The 17,340-nt window shown below is 38.2% G+C and overlaps 1 protein-coding gene across 1 annotated transcript; it reads right to left on the reverse strand.

Moving 5' to 3' along the window:
* Positions 1–11,002: 11,002 nt before the first annotated feature.
* Positions 11,003–17,050, reverse strand: LOC143596287 (uncharacterized). Its single transcript, XM_077075101.1, has 7 exons — positions 16,612–17,050; positions 15,899–15,981; positions 15,664–15,672; positions 15,028–15,116; positions 14,753–14,877; positions 14,004–14,080; positions 11,003–11,671 (listed from the first exon to the last, which is right to left on the reverse strand). The coding sequence occupies exons 1-7, from the start codon at positions 16,809–16,811 to the stop codon at positions 11,109–11,111; spliced, it is 1,146 nt and encodes a 381-aa protein (XP_076931216.1). The 5' UTR covers positions 16,812–17,050; the 3' UTR covers positions 11,003–11,108.
* Positions 17,051–17,340: the final 290 nt, after the last annotated feature.

The following is a 17,340-nucleotide window of genomic DNA, read 5'->3' on the forward strand; positions in this document are numbered from 1 at the left end:
TTGTTTAAAATTTACATAAAAACATCCAAGTATAAAAATTGTTGAAGATTTCCACGCCATATCCCCATGCGCGGCGGGAACAACCACGCGCATCGAAGGGATAGAACTAAAATCTTCCAAAAAGCTAGTTTAGATGTTCAGCGTGAGGTGCTCTAAGTGTGACTCCATGCGCTACCTAGTTATCTCCTGAAAGACACGTAAAAACATTTGAATCAGTATAAACTGAGTGAGTTCACAAGTCTTAGTAACTTGATAAATCGTATTGCATCATAATCTTGATACAAATCATTCTGAAACATAATTCTGATAGCATCATTAAAACACATGCTTGGTAAAACATAGTTCTATCAAGATATTCTGATAAAATCGTTCCGCGGGTTACGCGCGAACATTTCTGGGAACTGTGCTCGTCTATGCAAAGTGGCGCTGCCACTACGAGCTAAAATAAGTAATACCGTCCCGCGGGTTACGCGCGAACGTTTCAGGAACATGTGCTCGTCCATGCAAAGTGGCGCTGCCACTACGAGCTAAAATAATAATTCCGTCCCGCGGGTTACGCGCGGACGTTGTGCCGGAAAACAAGGCGCTCGTCCATGCAAAGAGGCGCGACCCCTACGAGCGGGCTCAAACCCATAGTACTGCCCCATGACCATACTAGGCACTCGTCCATGCAAAGAGGTGCGACCCCTACGAGTGGGTGGATCAAACCAGCAGTCCCTACCCTTAGAGTTCCAATGGTAAAGTGATCACTTACTCGAGTTCTAGCGCACATACATCGAAAACCTTAGATAACCGTTTGCATTACTCATCATGAAACATAACTTAAACACATAATCGCTTGCATAGCTTGTAAGTATACCATGATAAAACATTATTTAAGTACGTGTCCCTCGCCCCGAAAACAGTTTAAAAATAGTGAAAACAGTGAAAATAGGGGCTGTGAGACTCACCTGTGGTTCTTGTTAAGGGATTAATCGAGATTCGGGTTTTCTTGGTGTTGGCCCCGGAATCGAAGGTCTAGAATACGATTAAATAACAAGAAGTATATATATTAAGATCAAGAAATAGGAGAATATAAGGTTTGGAAAGTAGGTCTCAAGTTTATAACCTCGGCTTACCTAGTAACTGGATTGGAATTGAAAATAACGGATGCTCGGGAGATGATTAGTGCAAGTTTGCAGTTCTTTGGAGTGTGTTTTGAGTGATAATTTAGGTTACATATTTATAGGCAAACTCAAGGGAACACAATCTCTTGCTTTAGAGGATTGAAATCTTTTCATATCTAGGTGTAATGATGATAAAGTATGGAAATTATTATTGTTTATTGTTTATTTAAAAGTGGAGGAGTGGACAAAAGATCTTGATTTGATTTGGACAGGACATGCAGGTCTGGGGTTGGTGAGAATAGGGTGGCTGACAGTTGACTTTTCATGTTACAGTGTGCTTTTTCAGGTACTTTTGTCAGTGTACAGTAAAAAGTGGAAAATCTCTGAAACACGCTACTGTTTCCTTTTGGGCGGGAGTAATCTCCTTATGTCTGGAGAATAGACTAAGTGTTCTGTGCGCATCACTTTGTGCGCATAGCTTTCTGCGTGAAGGACATTTCTTTGCTGCGGGTAGGTGCGTAACCTTCTCGCAGTTAGGGATATTGAGTTTCATTTGTAGATTCTCCAGGTGGTCTTGGTATTTCAACATAGTGATCAGTCATGTTGAAGTCAATTCCATCTTGGAGCTTCAGACAAACTGGCTCTCAATGTTCCCGCCATGCGGGGAGGTTAGTTCCCTTCCGCACGCGCATAAACGATTTAGGATGCACCCGCCTTAGCATCATGAGGGATGGTCAACCCATAGACAACATAACGTTAAGTTACATGAAAACATAAAGCCAAAACATTCGCGCATGGCGCATATAACATATGCTCACGCTGGTTCTTAACATGGTGCGCTCGCGCAGGTTGCACATAACAAATGCACGCGCTGACTAACATGGCACGCTCGCGCAGGGCGCACATAACAAATGCACGCGCTGACTAACATGGCGCGCTCGCGCAGGGCGCACATAATAAATGCACGCGCTGACTAACATGGCGCGCTTAATATTTACAATCACCTAATTATTAGGTTGATTACTTAGTTTAAGGGATTGGGAATTTACCGGGTGTCACAAAACTTCCCAAGTCTATTGGCAACAAGTTAATATTGAACCCGTGACCTCCCATGACTATAACACATTGTTCAGCTCTTTCGTTCGCGCATAACTGCCTACCATTGGCTAGTTCTATAGTATAAGGCGTGTCTAGTCTACTGGTTGCTAGGCCTAGGGAGTCTTTAAACTCAGCGGATATAAAACTTAGGTCAGCGCCAGTATCAAATAAGACAGATGCAAAATGTCCGTTAAGCAAAAACGTACCGGTTACCACATTCGGCTCTTCTTTAGCTTCGCCTGCGCCGATCACAAAAGCTCTCCCGCGAGCTTGGTTCCCCTTTTGCGGGCAATCCCGACTAAAATGCCCTGGCTTCCCGCATGCGTAGCAGTTGTCGCTTGCTCCAGCTTCTCTGACACGGCAATTCATCGTCTTGTGCCCTGGTCTGCCACATTTGGCACATTCGATTCTTGCGCATTCACCCTCGTGGTGATACTTGCATTTGTTGCACCATGGGCGAGGCCCGCTGTATCCTTTTCGTGGTGGCTCCGCGGCCTGAATCGCGTAAACCCTTGCGCTTTCCTGCTTCTTGAACGGTGGCTGCTTGGAGTCGGACCCTCGGTGGTGAGAGTTCCATTTCCTCTTGGGATCAGAGGTTCGCTGCTCGATTCCGCGCGTAGTCAACATACCCGCACGGATCGTATCCCTTGTAAGGGTGATGGCCCGCGCTACCGCCTCATCAAAGGTTGGAGGCGCTGTGGCGTTGAGCGGAACCCTAACAACAGGAGGTAACCCAAAAATATACCTCTCGATCTTCTTTTCCTCCGTGTTTGCCATGTCTGGCACCAACTGGCAAAGTTCGTTGAACCGGTTGTTGTAGGCGTCGATATCCGTTCCTACCATGGTGTGGTTCCAGAATTCCTGTTGTAGACTCTGGATTTCTGCGCGAGAGCAGAACTTTCTCATCATCATCTCCTTCAGTTCCTCCCAGGTCTTGTGGAGAGCAACTTCTCGCCCCAATGTTTTCGTTTGAAGCTTCCACCAAGACGAAGCTGCCTCTTGGAACATGCAGGTCGCGTAAAGGACCTTCTGGTTCTCACTACATCCGCTAATGGAGAGAACTGTCTCCATCTTGTCAATCCAGTTGTAGAGCCCAATGGCCCCTTCGGTTCCCTTGAATGGCCAAGGCTTACAGGCCATGAATGTCTTATAGGAGCATCCTTTGTCCAAGGCTCCTGATTCGGGTTCTGGGGTCTCATTCTGACGACCCTGACTTGATTCGGCCTTGCTGGCCTCATGTGTTGCGATTGCTTGCGCGATTATTTCCGCGAGTTCCTCGGGTGTCATGGTAATTCCTTTGGCTTTAGTTGGAGGCATTCTTGCTTTAAAAGAGTGAAAATATATCAGACTTAGCGCATGTACTCTGAGCACATAATGTTATCATTATTTACTAGTGTGACCCGTGTTCCTAAGTGTGTGTATAGTTTCTTTTGAAAATATTTTCTTTGAAAAATATTTCATGCGATTCCCCAACGGTTATAGTCTAGGTTAAAACTTCTTTTCCTAGTTCGCTATAACCAGTGCTCTGATACCAATCTGTCACACCCGGCCCTGAGCGGCGGAAACAGCCGGGCGCGCACGAGTGGGGATTGATACTTAAGCACGGGCCATTGCAAACATTCAAAGTAAGATTTTCATTGCGCATGAAAAGTTTAATACAAATACATTACATTGTTTAAAATTTACATAAAAACATCCAAGTATAAAAATTGTTGAAGATTTCCACGCCATATCCCCATGCGCGGCGGGAACAACCACGCGCATCGAAGGGATAGAACTAAAATCTTCCAAAAAGCTAGTTTAGATGTTCAGCGTGAGGTGCTCTAAGTGTGACTCCATGCGCTACCTAGTTATCTCCTGAAAGACACGTAAAAACATTTGAATCAGTATAAACTGAGTGAGTTCACAAGTCTTAGTAACTTGATAAATCGTATTGCATCATAATCTTGATACAAATCATTCTGAAACATAATTCTGATAGCATCATTAAAACACATGCTTGGTAAAACATAGTTTTATCAACATATTCTGATAAAATCGTTCCGCGGGTTACGCGCGAACATTTCTGGGAACTGTGCTCGTCTATGCAAAGTGGCGCTGCCACTACGAGCTAAAATAAGTAATACCGTCCCGCGGGTTACGCGCGAACGTTTCAGGAACATGTGCTCGTCCATGCAAAGTGGCGCTGCCACTACGAGCTAAAATAATAATTCCGTCCCGCGGGTTACGCGCGGACGTTGTGCCGGAAAACAAGGCGCTCGTCCATGCAAAGAGGCGCGACCCCTACGAGCGGGCTCAAACCCATAGTACTGCCCCATGACCATACTAGGCACTCGTCCATGCAAAGAGGTGCGACCCCTACGAGTGGGTGGATCAAACCAGCAGTCCCTACCCTTAGAGTTCCAATGGTAAAGTGATCACTTACTCGAGTTCTAGCGCACATACATCGAAAACCTTAGATAACCGTTTGCATTACTCATCATGAAACATAACTTAAACACATAATCGCTTGCATAGCTTGTAAGTATACCATGATAAAACATTATTTAAGTACGTGTCCCTCGCCCCGAAAACAGTTTAAAAATAGTGAAAACAGTGAAAATAGGGGCTGTGAGACTCACCCGTGGTTCTTGTTAAGGGATTAATCGAGATTCGGGTTTTCTTGGTGTTGGCCCCGGAATCGAAGGTCTAGAATACGATTAAATAACAAGAAGTATATATATTAAGATCAAGAAATAGGAGAATATAAGGTTTGGAAAGTAGATCTCAAGTTTATAACCTCGGCTTACCTAGTAACTGGATCGGAATCGAAAATAACGGATGCTCGGGAGATGATTAGTGCAGGTTTGCAGTTCTTTGGAGTGTGTTTTGAGTGATAATTTAGGTTACATATTTATAGGCAAACTCAAGGGAACACAATCCCTTGCTTTAGAGGATTGAAATCTTTTCATATCTAGGTGTAATGATGATAAAGTATGGAAATTATTATTGTTTATTGTTTATTTAAAAGTGGAGGAGTGGACAAAAGATCTTGATTTGATTTGGACAGGACATGCAGGTCTGGGGTTGGTGAGAATAGGGTGGCTGACAGTTGACTTTTCATGTTACAGTGTGCTTTTTCAGGTACTTTTGTCAGTGTACAGTAAAAAGTGGAAAATCTCTGAAACACGCTACTGTTTCCTTTTGGGCGGGAGTAATCTCCTTATGTCTGGAGAATAGACTAAGTGTTCTGTGCGCATCACTTTGTGCGCATAGCTTTCTGCGTGAAGGACATTTCTTTGCTGCGGGTAGGTGCGTAACCTTCTCGCAGTTAGGGATATTGAGTTTCATTTGTAGATTCTCCAGGTGGTCTTGGTATTTCAACATAGTGATCAGTCATGTTGAAGTCAATTCCATCTTGGAGCTTCAGACAAACTGGCTCTCAATGTTCCCGCCATGCGGGGAGGTTAGTTCCCTTCCGCACGCGCATAAACGATTTAGGATGCACCCGCCTTAGCATCATGCGGGATGGTCAACCCATAGACAACATAACGTTAAGTTACATGAAAACATAAAGCCAAAACATTCGCGCATGGCGCATATAACATATGCTCACGCTGGTTCTTAACATGGTGCGCTCGCGCAGGTTGCACATAACAAATGCACGCGCTGACTAACATGGCGCGCTCGCGCAGGGCGCACATAACAAATGCACGCGCTGACTAACATGGCGCGCTTAATATTTACAATCACCTAATTATTAGGTTGATTACTTAGTTTAAGGGATTGGGAATTTACCGGGTGTCACAGACAATTCCTAGGACTGGCTGGCTACTACCGACGTTTCATCAAAGGATTTTCAAAGATTGCTCAACCCCTCACCGCTTTGACCCACAAGGGTACTAAGTACAATTGGGGTGAGGCGCAAGAATCCGCTTTCCAACTGTTGAAAACCAAACTCTGTAGCGCCCCTATTCTAGCCCTTCCCGAGGGAACATAAAATTTTGAGGTACATTGTGACGCATCGATACAAGGTCTCAGTTGCGTGCTGATGCAACTCGAGAAGGTCATAGCCTATGCCTCTCGATAACTACGGATTCACGAGAAGAACTACACGACCCATGACTTGGAACTCGGAGCTGTGGTGTTTGCTCTTAAGATATGGAGACATTACTTGTACGGTACCAAGTTTACCATTTACACCGACCACAATAGTCTCCAACATATCTACAATCAGAAGGAGCTGAACATGCGACAGCGTTGTTGGGTCGAGCTGCTTAAGGATTATGTTTGTGCCATCAAGTACCACCCTGGCAAGGCCAGTGTAGTGACCGACGCTCTCAGCAGAAAAGAAACTGATAAACCTAGGCGAGTGCGAGCATTACAACTTACGATTCACGCCAACTTACCCGATCAGATTCGCGATGCACAACTCGAAGCCTTGAAAGATGATAATCTCCCATTAGAACTCATGCGGGGCATGAACAAGCAACTTGAAACCAAATCGGACGGGGTCCGATATTTCGAAAACCGGATTTGGGTTTCGCGATATGGAGAGTTGAGAACTCTAGTGATGGACGAAGCACACAAGTCCCGATATTCCATCCACCCTGGCTCAGATAAAATGTACCATGACCTGAAAGCACTTTACTGGTGGCCGAACATGAAAGCCGACATTGCCACCTACGTGAGCAAATGCTTGACTTGTGCAAGAGTCAAAATAGAATATCAGAAACCATCTGGTCTGCTACAGCAACCGGAACTTCCCACGTGGAAATGGGAACACATTTCAATGGATTTTATCACGGGATTACCCAAAACACCGACGGGATGCGATACCATCTGGGTGATCGTTGACCGGTTGACTAAGTCTTCACACTTCTTAGCAATCAAGGAATCGGACAAGATGGAAAGACTGACTCGCATCTACATGAAAGAAGTAGTGTCTAGACACGGAGTGCCTGTCTCAATCATATCTGATTGAGATTCCAGTTTCACTTCGCACTTTTGGAAGTCACTACAGAATGCACTAGGCACCCGCCTTGATATGAGCACAGCATACCATCCTCAGACGGATGGGCAAAGTGAGAGCACCATTCAGACCTTGGAGGACATGTTGCGTGCCTGCGTGTTGGACTTCGGAAAAGGTTGGGAACCTCACTTACCTTTGATAGAGTTTTCGTATAATAACATCTACCACGCAAGCATTAAAGCAGCGCCGTTTGAAGCGTTGTACGGACGGAAGTGTCGATCACCTCTCTGCTGGGCAGAGGTGGGTGATAGCCAAATCACTGGTCCAAAACTAGTACTTGAAACCTCTGAAAAGATTGTTCAAATCCGAAACCGTATGGCAGCAGCACGAGATCGCCAAAAGAGTTACGCCGACAAGCGCCGAAAGCCTCTTGAATTTCAAGTGAACGACCAAGTATTACTCAAAGTCTCACCTTGGAAAGGTGTGGTTCGCTTCGGAAAGCGAAACAAACTCAATCCAGAATACGTTGGCCCTTACCGGATAACTGAGCGCATTGGTCCGGTGGCGTACCGACTGGATCTACCAACGGAACTCAGTAGCGTACACAATGTATTCCATGTATCCAACTTGAAGAAATGCCTTTCCGATGAAACCCAAGCAGTCCCTTTGGACGAATTGCAAGTTGATGAACAGCTACGCTTCATTGAAGAACCAGTCGAAGTTTTGGATTGGGAAACCAAAACACTCAAGCACAGCAAAATTCCAATCGTTAAGGTTCGTTGGAACTCGAGACGTAGACCGGAGTTCACGTGGGAACGCGAGGATCAAATGATGAAAAAGTATCCTCACCTTTTTGAAAGGTTAACCCAACACCGAAAACCGCGAAACCCGTCAAACCGTCAGAAATCACCAGAGGTATGAATTAAATTTCGGGACGAAATTTCTTTCTACTAGGGGATGATATGACAAACTGAAAATTTTTCTTGCTTTTTCAGACACCCATCGCGACTTGACTCAAATTTTCGGGACGAAATTCTTTCAACATGGGAATGATGTGACACTCGTCAATTTCAGGTTCACTCCGTTAATTCAAACTCCGTCAATTCAAACTTAAGATCACTTGATCTATAACGCACATCTCATTACATTTAAAGTAGGGTTTTAAATGACGCTTGACAATCACTACACATGTAGTCTTTCGGGATTGCACCGAAACGCACACGAGTCGACTCAAACCATTGGTGAAAAAACGACAAATATCAAAACAATAAATACTTGATAAGTACATGTTATAATCTATACGTTACTTGATATGTATGTGAAATACTAAACACAAGAGGCAAGAGTTATTATTTTGCACTAGAAAGTGAATGACTAAAAGGTTAGGGGGTGAAGTGTAACATAAGATAATACTTAACATATTATTACACAACCCTAATCTCCTCCCACCCATTCTCACGGATGCTCTCCCTCCTCTCTCTCCCTTTGGCGATCGTAAACCCACACGCACACACACACAAGATAATTTTCAAGCTTGTTGTGAAGAATTGAAGGTTCAAGAAGCTAACTAGGTAAAAGAAACACCATATATAATTTATTCTATCATTTAATTATATGATTAAACCTGTAATCATAAACCCTAAGTGTTAAATATGTTGTTTGTTGATGATTTAGGGTTACATGCATGATTGTTAGTTCATAGATTAATTGTTTATTGAGTTTTGATGAAAACTGATGCTGGACAGATTATTGAATTCGTGTTTGGACGACTGTAACTTGATGTTAATGTTATGTTTTGATACGATTGTTGATTCTACATATACTAGGTCAGGTTTAGTTTCTGAAAAGTCCGAGTTTGTAATTTTTGGACGTATATAAGTCTGTTTTTATTATTTTACAAAACTGTTGTGCAAGGCTGATTTGGGAGACCTGCTGTTAGGCTGTTTTGCGACTAAGATATCTCATAAACTACAAGACCAAATGGGTTGGTTCCACTTCTGGAAGAAAATAAATTGAGTTAGGAACCTAACCAATTGGTCTTGCATTAATTGGATTTTTCATTTAACGGGAATAACAAATAACATTCTGTTGCGCATGATTTTGACTGCTGTGAGTTTACTGTAATGTTTTGATCATTGTGAGTAAACTATGTGGAATAAAAATACAATAAAAATAGTTCTGGAAACCTAACTCATACATTCTTTTGTGACGATTTTTGGTGAATTAATTGATATGCTATGATCTGTTGAATAGAGTAATCTTTCAAGTAGAATTATGTCTTGATAAAACTAGCTGCTGAACTATGTGAAAATACATGAAACATGCTTGTTGTTAAATAATTGCTGCGTTTATGACCAAATTGCCCTTGTGGGGATAATTGCTAGTAATGTACAATATTAATACATGATATGTAAATAGTTGTTCACACATGTAACGTATCACCAATGTGCTTGTTGAGACACACACAATTCACCAACGAAACACGAAACGTATCTTGTGCATAGGTGTTATGTGCCGAGTCTAGAGACTCGATAGTAGTTCCAACACTTAGAAAATCTCATTTGTTGTTTTAGAACGCTAGTGAGGATTTTCTGTGACGCGCATCACTTGGGTGACTTGTTTTATTGAATTCTTCGCAAACAGTGAGTTTCACGTCCCCTTTTAACTCTTTTAAACGCTTTTCACTTGGGGGAGAATACATACTCCGAAACGCTTTAGATTTTGTTATTAGATTATATATCACTTGTAAAGGCTAAGTGGCAAACGAAACAACTGAAGTCCTTCACAACATCGAACCGTTTAGTATTGGATAATAGCGAGTCACTGTTGAGTAGTACTACTGGGTTTGACAAACCCCACCCAACGCTAAACTCGACTGGAGGTCGAGTGGGTGTAATCTTGGCTAACACATTACCATGGTCTGGATAGACCTGGTGGCAAGGCAATTGATAAACAGTCAGCTTCGGTGTCGAACACTTAATAATACTTGCTTTATTGGCTAGCTACCTATAGATATATAATTGATTTAACATTATCTGGTAACGCAAACGCAAACACAAAACGCAAACGCAAAACGCAAACGCAAACGCTTTATTTATATAAACTTGTGAACTCACCAACCCCGTGTTGACACTTTTAGTATGTTATTCTCAGGTACCCGAGGCGGGCGTGCGGTATAGGATCATGCATTACTTTGAACGCTATTGTTTATGCAAACTTGTTTTTAAACTGTTATTAATTGGGTTTTTAAGTTGTCCTGCGTGACGCAACACTTGGTTTATGGTTTTACGCTTCCGCACTTATTTACACTTAAATTGTTTTCGTGGTTTGAAAACTTTATTTATGATTTGATTATAACTAATAATTCCGATCCTGTTAGTTCACACCCTCTGACGGTAAAACTCCGTTAGTGGATGTTGATGGTGTGACAAATACAACCTGGTAAAAAGAACTCACTTCTATTCACATGGACAAGAGGTATTGGTGTGTAAAACTTGTTCATATGATGAAAGTGAGTTAAATAATTAGTTAAATATAACTAAGTTTAGAACATTATAAGCTCGTTATAATACTACTTCTCACATTTAAATAAAAGTTAAGTTTTTTTGACCTGTTTTGGGCCATTTTATATCCAACAAGAGGGTTGCTTGTTAGTAACCCAAAGATAAGGCCCATACCCAATACATTATGTCAATGGGCTGAAGGGCCATTTCATCTTTATCTTCTTTCATTTTGCAGTTTGCTTTTACCACACAAATTGTTAAAAGACATATAATGAAGAGATTAGGGAAATGTTAGATAAAACGTTGAGCCCACAACATGAAATAAAAATAACAATTAAAGCTCAAACTATTTAATGGTATTTCACTAAAGAAAAAGTGCAACGAAAGATATAAAAAAAACACAAAATAAAAACACGACACGATCCCTAATCAAAGGACTAAGCCTCCTACTCAATAATGTGACACGGGACAAGAAAGCGGGTTCGTTATAGAGGACGATGACAATGATGACGAAGATGAAGGTGAAGTAGTACACGCGTGTTCTTTCCCCGCTTCATTTTCCAACAAACTCTCAAACATAATGTCAATATTATCCTCAAAGCCCGTATCGTCAAACAAGTCAAGCAGTTCACCTGATTTGTCAAAAGTAAAGTGTGGTAGCGGAAGGAAACTTGAATCCAAACACAAGCTCCACGGGTGTTCTTCTTCCACCGTAGGTGGGAAGTCAAGGTTATGAATCTCGGGCATCAGCTCTTCTTTGTCTTCTAATGTGATCGGTTGTTTTTGCTGTTGTTGTTGTTCTTCTTCTTCACAATTTGTGTCTTGACGAACCTCTTCATTTTGCTCGTGTTTTGGTGAAGCAACAACTTCGGTAGACTCAGGGGTGGTTTGGGTTTGTGACATGTTTTTCAATCGATCAGCATATATGCTAATATCAAAATTGGTCACTGCTTTTGCGCCTCGATACTCGATGGCTGCTAAATCGTATGCTGCAGCCGCTTCCTCTTGTGTGCCTTCAAAAGAGTGCATTAATCAGTCAAAATGTAATAACAAATTAACAATTGTTTTTCCTGATTTAATACATAATTTTAATTGATAAATTTAAACTTTTAATAAAAGTATTAGAAAACAAGGGGTCACGTGAACTGTTCTAGTATATACTGGAACAAGGGCTTTAAACTTTAAAGTTACTTTTATTCTTCTTTTATATTGCATTATTGCAGTAACCAATATATTTAATTAATTAATCAAAATATTTTTAACAAAGATTAAAATTATAATCAAAATCAAATGAGCCAAGCATATGATGCTTACTAATGAACAAAATAGTAAAAAGTTTAAATATAATATAAACTTATCAGAGAATATCTTTAACCAGATCTTAAAGAGTATTAAACTTGAATATAATTTTACAAAATCATTAAAAATTTTGCATTTTTAAACAGAACAGAGTAGAATCATGGAGTAATTTTTTGGACAAAAAAAAATATAAAAACATGCACGTCTTTTCATGGTAATTGTTTATTTGTTGTGAGATTGGATCTATGTGATTGGATATGTAAAGTCTGTTTTGTACGGCTGATAAGAATCCCACAAAATGCAAAGTCAATATCTTATTACCCTATGTCCGGTGGTTTTATTCAGTCAAATATCTTGACCGGAATTATTATGTCTTATACGATCTGGACCCAAAAACCATGCCTAATACACTCTATACTGATACCCAAAATTACCAAAAATGGGTACCGGTACCGAATGCAAAAAAAGTTGGTAAAATACTGGCACTGCACGAAACCTTGAAAAGTGGTTCCCGTATTGGTACTGAATGTATCCGGTTCAGTACGGGTACATTACTCATCCCTAAAATCATCAGTCTAATCGCAAGTTGTTATATACAACTCGTAACTTGTTTAGCCTAATTTTCTACATATGATTATACTAAAGTTACTAACCTACAACTCGAATCATAAATGTTTATAAACAATGGGTTTAAAACTTTAAATTACAAATTTTGGACATTTATTCTTTATTAACTATTAAGTTTTGATATAAAACAAGTAGTAATTATTGTATGTTGAAATACATTACCTTTAATAAAGTTTATAAAAACAAAACGGTAATGTAAAGTTTATAAATGTGTTCAGACTAAATCCAAACCCTTTAGGAACTAGATGCAAGTGCAAGTTGCTTGTACATCATGAGTGGTACAAACAAATGGAAGTGTTATATGTTTTAACCATCATCATTAAAAGAAAAGAAATCAAATCAAGTCAGCATGTGCCACGTCATAATTAGTCACACAGATTAACAGAGTATTTATGTTTAATTGTAATTATGACCCTTGAAGTATAGAATCTTAAACAAATTAATAAATAATTTCAATTGATTTTGAAAAATAAAAAAAAACAAATTTATTGTTGAAATCCTGTTTAAACACCCTTTCTGAATCACCTGTTTGGTTACAATCAGTTCGGCCTGTAATCAACATGTTCAAAGAGGCTTTATCGGACAAGCTATATGTGTTTATTTCACGGTCACGAAAATATTGGTTTAAGGATCAACACTCACACACACCTATTTTAAACCTGTAATTCATACCAAGTCAACTTTTATGTCAAATGAGTAAAAGAGTTGATGAAAGTTTAAGTGTATGATTTATAAGTTTTGTCGTTAATGTATAAAACTGAAAGGATTTAGCAACATTTGAGCGGTTATTATAATTCACTTTGCCTGGAAATTGTAAATGTGCTTTAATTTTTAAGTTGGTAGTTGAGCACACTAATTTGGAAACAAAAAGGCATTCAAAGTACACAATTGTGTTCTTAAAAGCAATCCCTAGATGTTGACATAAATCACACGTTCAAAATATCTAATGGCAACAACTAACAAATTGTTCCATTCTAGTTTCGCTCTTTTTTAATATAGTTATATTTAATGTTTTTAACCAATTGGTTATCGGTTAAATATGAAGAGTCAAGCATCTAATAGCAACAACTACCAAATTGTTCCATTCTAGTTCCTTTCAATATAATATAATTATATTTAATGTTTTTAACCAATCGGTTATCGGTTAAATGTGAAGGGCAAGTGGGTTATCGTCTCAACCATTGCTGGACTGTTAACCACAAGAATTTAAATAGCCTAAATGACTTATTAGTTCAGCGATGGATGGTTGATTTTTAAGCGGGTTTGTCCTACGCGGTGGCTACTTTTGTTAATCTATTAGCAACCCTAATCCCTAAGTGTGATTAAATATATAAATATCAAGAAAAATGTACTATAAATAAACAAGACAAAAACATGCATATACACAAGATATATCGAAGAGTGAGAGTTGGCGTGTACCGTAAGTTCCCAAGTATAGGTATTTGTTTCCAAGAACTCGGCCAATCCTTGCCTCCCATCTTCCGTTATGATGGTGCCTGTAGAAGTGAAACCATGTACGTTAACATCATGTTTTCTCTATTGGAAAACCCACAGGGTCCACTAATACCATGCTAACCAATAGAATCATGTAAAATTCAACTTGTGCTGAGCAAGTGTAGTGATTCTTTAGTGATTCTAATGCCAAGTGATCTAAAAGTCCAAAACGACCAACATTTGGAACAAAAAGAAGTCTACATCACAACAATTCAAGTCGCTATCAAAAATTTTTAATGAAATAGTTTTGTAAATCAATTCTCTACCACATACTTTTTACTAAGTGTCTTGTTTAGGGTATAACCAACAACCCATCTTTTGGTTCTTTTTATAACTAAACTTAAGACAAATAAATCACGGTCTTGGGTTATATATAATACAAAAGTATATACTATAGAAGACGCATATGTAAAATCAACTTCACATATACAAACACATGTTTGCACCAACATTTCACAATTCACATGTTACACACAAAAAACATGATCTCCCACAACTCACACCATGTCCTAATCACTTCATTTTTTTTTTGTTAATATAAATTAATCTTTTTAATTTTAATCATGCATGTCCAAGTTTTACTTGAAAAACAATTTTAGTATTTTTTAGAGAAAAAATCGACTCGCCATAGTAAATTATAAATGGATATTATCGGTTCAGTGATGGTCGGTTACCTTGCTACTCCTCTATATTTTGAAACCCCTCTCGAAAATCCACTGCTCCTTCGCCTTAACGAGGCTAAATATTCATCCTTAGATAACTTTTCCATTTCTTCAATATCCTTTTGGTACACATCTATCTGCAATACATACATACATAAATGATTCATGAACGAAAAGACTTATCAATTGCAATTTTCCCTCAAACTATGATGAAATATGAAATGCACAATGTTCAAAGAGATTGACAAGCAAATGCGTGACAGAATATACAATATTTTTGTAGATACCTCAAAATTGAGTGTTGTCTCAGGTCCCCAATATTTAAGGGCAGCAAGATCATACGTGCGAGCAGCAGCCTCTTCGCTATCATATGCCCCTACACAAATACAACACTATTTCGTTAACCACATTGTCCCATAAAGGCCAAAACCCAATGTTTTTCGGCTCTACAATATCAAATTCACTCTAGTATGCGTAGTTCACTTTGAACACACAAACAACAAACTAATATAAGTAATACATTTGATTTGACTCGTAGATCGGTAAAATTATCATAACTACTTGTCAAATATCCAAATATCATCAGACGTCACATTTGATGATGATTTTGACACTATACCGATACAACTTTTTTTAAGAGAGATGATTTACACGATAAAAACTATTGTACGCGCAACAAACTTTTCTTATACCATTTTTGTCCTCTTTTCTAAATTTGTTGTGTACACAATAAAAGGTTGAATTTATTATTTATCTTTAAAAAGAATAGCATAAAATCCTAAATTAAATTTTATACTGACTATTGTAATCAAATTATAATTTTATTTATACCTTAGTTGAAAGCTGAGTAGCCCATTTATATTATTAAAGTAAAATGAAAAAAAGTAATGACAAAAGGCAAAGAAAAGTGAGAGAATACTTACCCAAATAAACTATAAAATCAGACACCATAGTGGCCACAATCAGCAACAGGAGATCACACCAAACCAGAACAACCAAAAAAACAGTCAGAACTGTAATTAAATTAATTAATTAATTAACAAATTAACTAAAATTATCACTAAATTAACACTGCAGATCTATGTCATTTATGTTTATTATATATATATAATAATAATTAAATAAAAAAAATAAAACAGAGAAAAAGATGGTATTCACTTTGTTTTCCTTTCTTGTTTTGGATGCTGTTCCATGTACCCTTGTCCCACAGATGTGCTTCAAATCTTCCAGTCCATCTATGCCTGTTAAAGATCAGCATAAATTCCTTTAATTTCATTGCATGCAACTTTAATCATTTTTTTATAATAATTAAAATCAATTCCTGCATGCAACCCAGAATCAATACTCTCTGTTCTCCAAAAACAGAGTTTAATTTAGTAATTTTGCAAAAAAATAAAAATTAAATTAAATTAAAAAAATTAAGCAATTGGAAGCTTGGAGATTAAACTGTCAAAAAAATTGGGATCTTTTCATGATCATTTGATTAATTTCATGCATGTAGCTCAGAATATGTATACTCTGTTCTTGAACAGTCTGAGTTTAAGTTGAGAAATTTCAAGAAATTAACTGAAATTTGCATAAATTGATCTTGAAAAAGTTGAAAGACTGAATCTTTACAATGGAATTAATCTAATTTATTTGATTTTATTATGATTTAATTGAAAGTTTTATGAACATTCAATGCATGTAACCCACAACCACCCTCCCCTGTTTTCACCTAAATTTAAGAAAAATTAAAAATTTGTAAACTTTTTACTGATTTCAACAAATTGAAGAAATGGGTATGTGATTTCAACTTAATTTGGGAAAAAAAACAAAATTTTGATTGTTTTTTTTTGTTTTTTTTTGGAAGAAATTTGTAATTAATGTACCTTGTGACACCTCTGTAAATGGAGCTTCTTCTTGTGGTATCAGCAGCAGCATTTTGATTTTGATTTGATTTCTGAGTGTTGATCTTGTTACTGGGTCTACTGGGTCTTTTTGATTTTGGAGGCTGAGGTTCATTAATGCATGAAGATGAAGAAGATGAGCATGAAGATGATGAAGTTGGTGACAACCTTCGTCTTTTCATTTCTCTCTCTAGATATTATTTTATGGGGTTTTTAGAGAGAGAGTGAAGGGGGTTTTGGAGAATTAAATTGGGCTGTGAGAAGAGGTAGATATATATGGGTGAGTTTGGGTAGACTGCCAACAAAGTTGCTTACCAGAAAATAAGAAATTTAATCACACAAGGATTTTAGGGAAGAAAATTGATTTTGGCCTAAATTTTGGAAATTTCTTAAATTAAAGTAATTCTGTTTTTGTTACTTTAGAAAATCAACTTTTCATTTCAATTCTTTTTTAACTTTTTTGAATAACTTATCTTAATCTTAGCATTCACATTGAAATCTTTATATCATTTCAAACTATAATTATTTAATAAGAAGTTTAAGGATTTTATCAAATTTTTTACTTCTATCTGATTCCCTATGAGTATCATTACAAAACTTTTAAATTATTTTAGAACTTGAAGGAATCCTTAAAGACTAACATTTTTTATAATTTTTTTGTAAGTCAATATTATTTGAGTGTAGTTTTATTAGTTTTTATATATATATTCA

This window comes from Bidens hawaiensis, unplaced genomic scaffold (assembly GCF_021521415.1).
Source record: "Bidens hawaiensis isolate Kalapana, Puna unplaced genomic scaffold, B.hawaiensis_p1.1 tig00046205_1, whole genome shotgun sequence".
NCBI lineage: Eukaryota > Viridiplantae > Streptophyta > Magnoliopsida > Asterales > Asteraceae > Bidens > Bidens hawaiensis.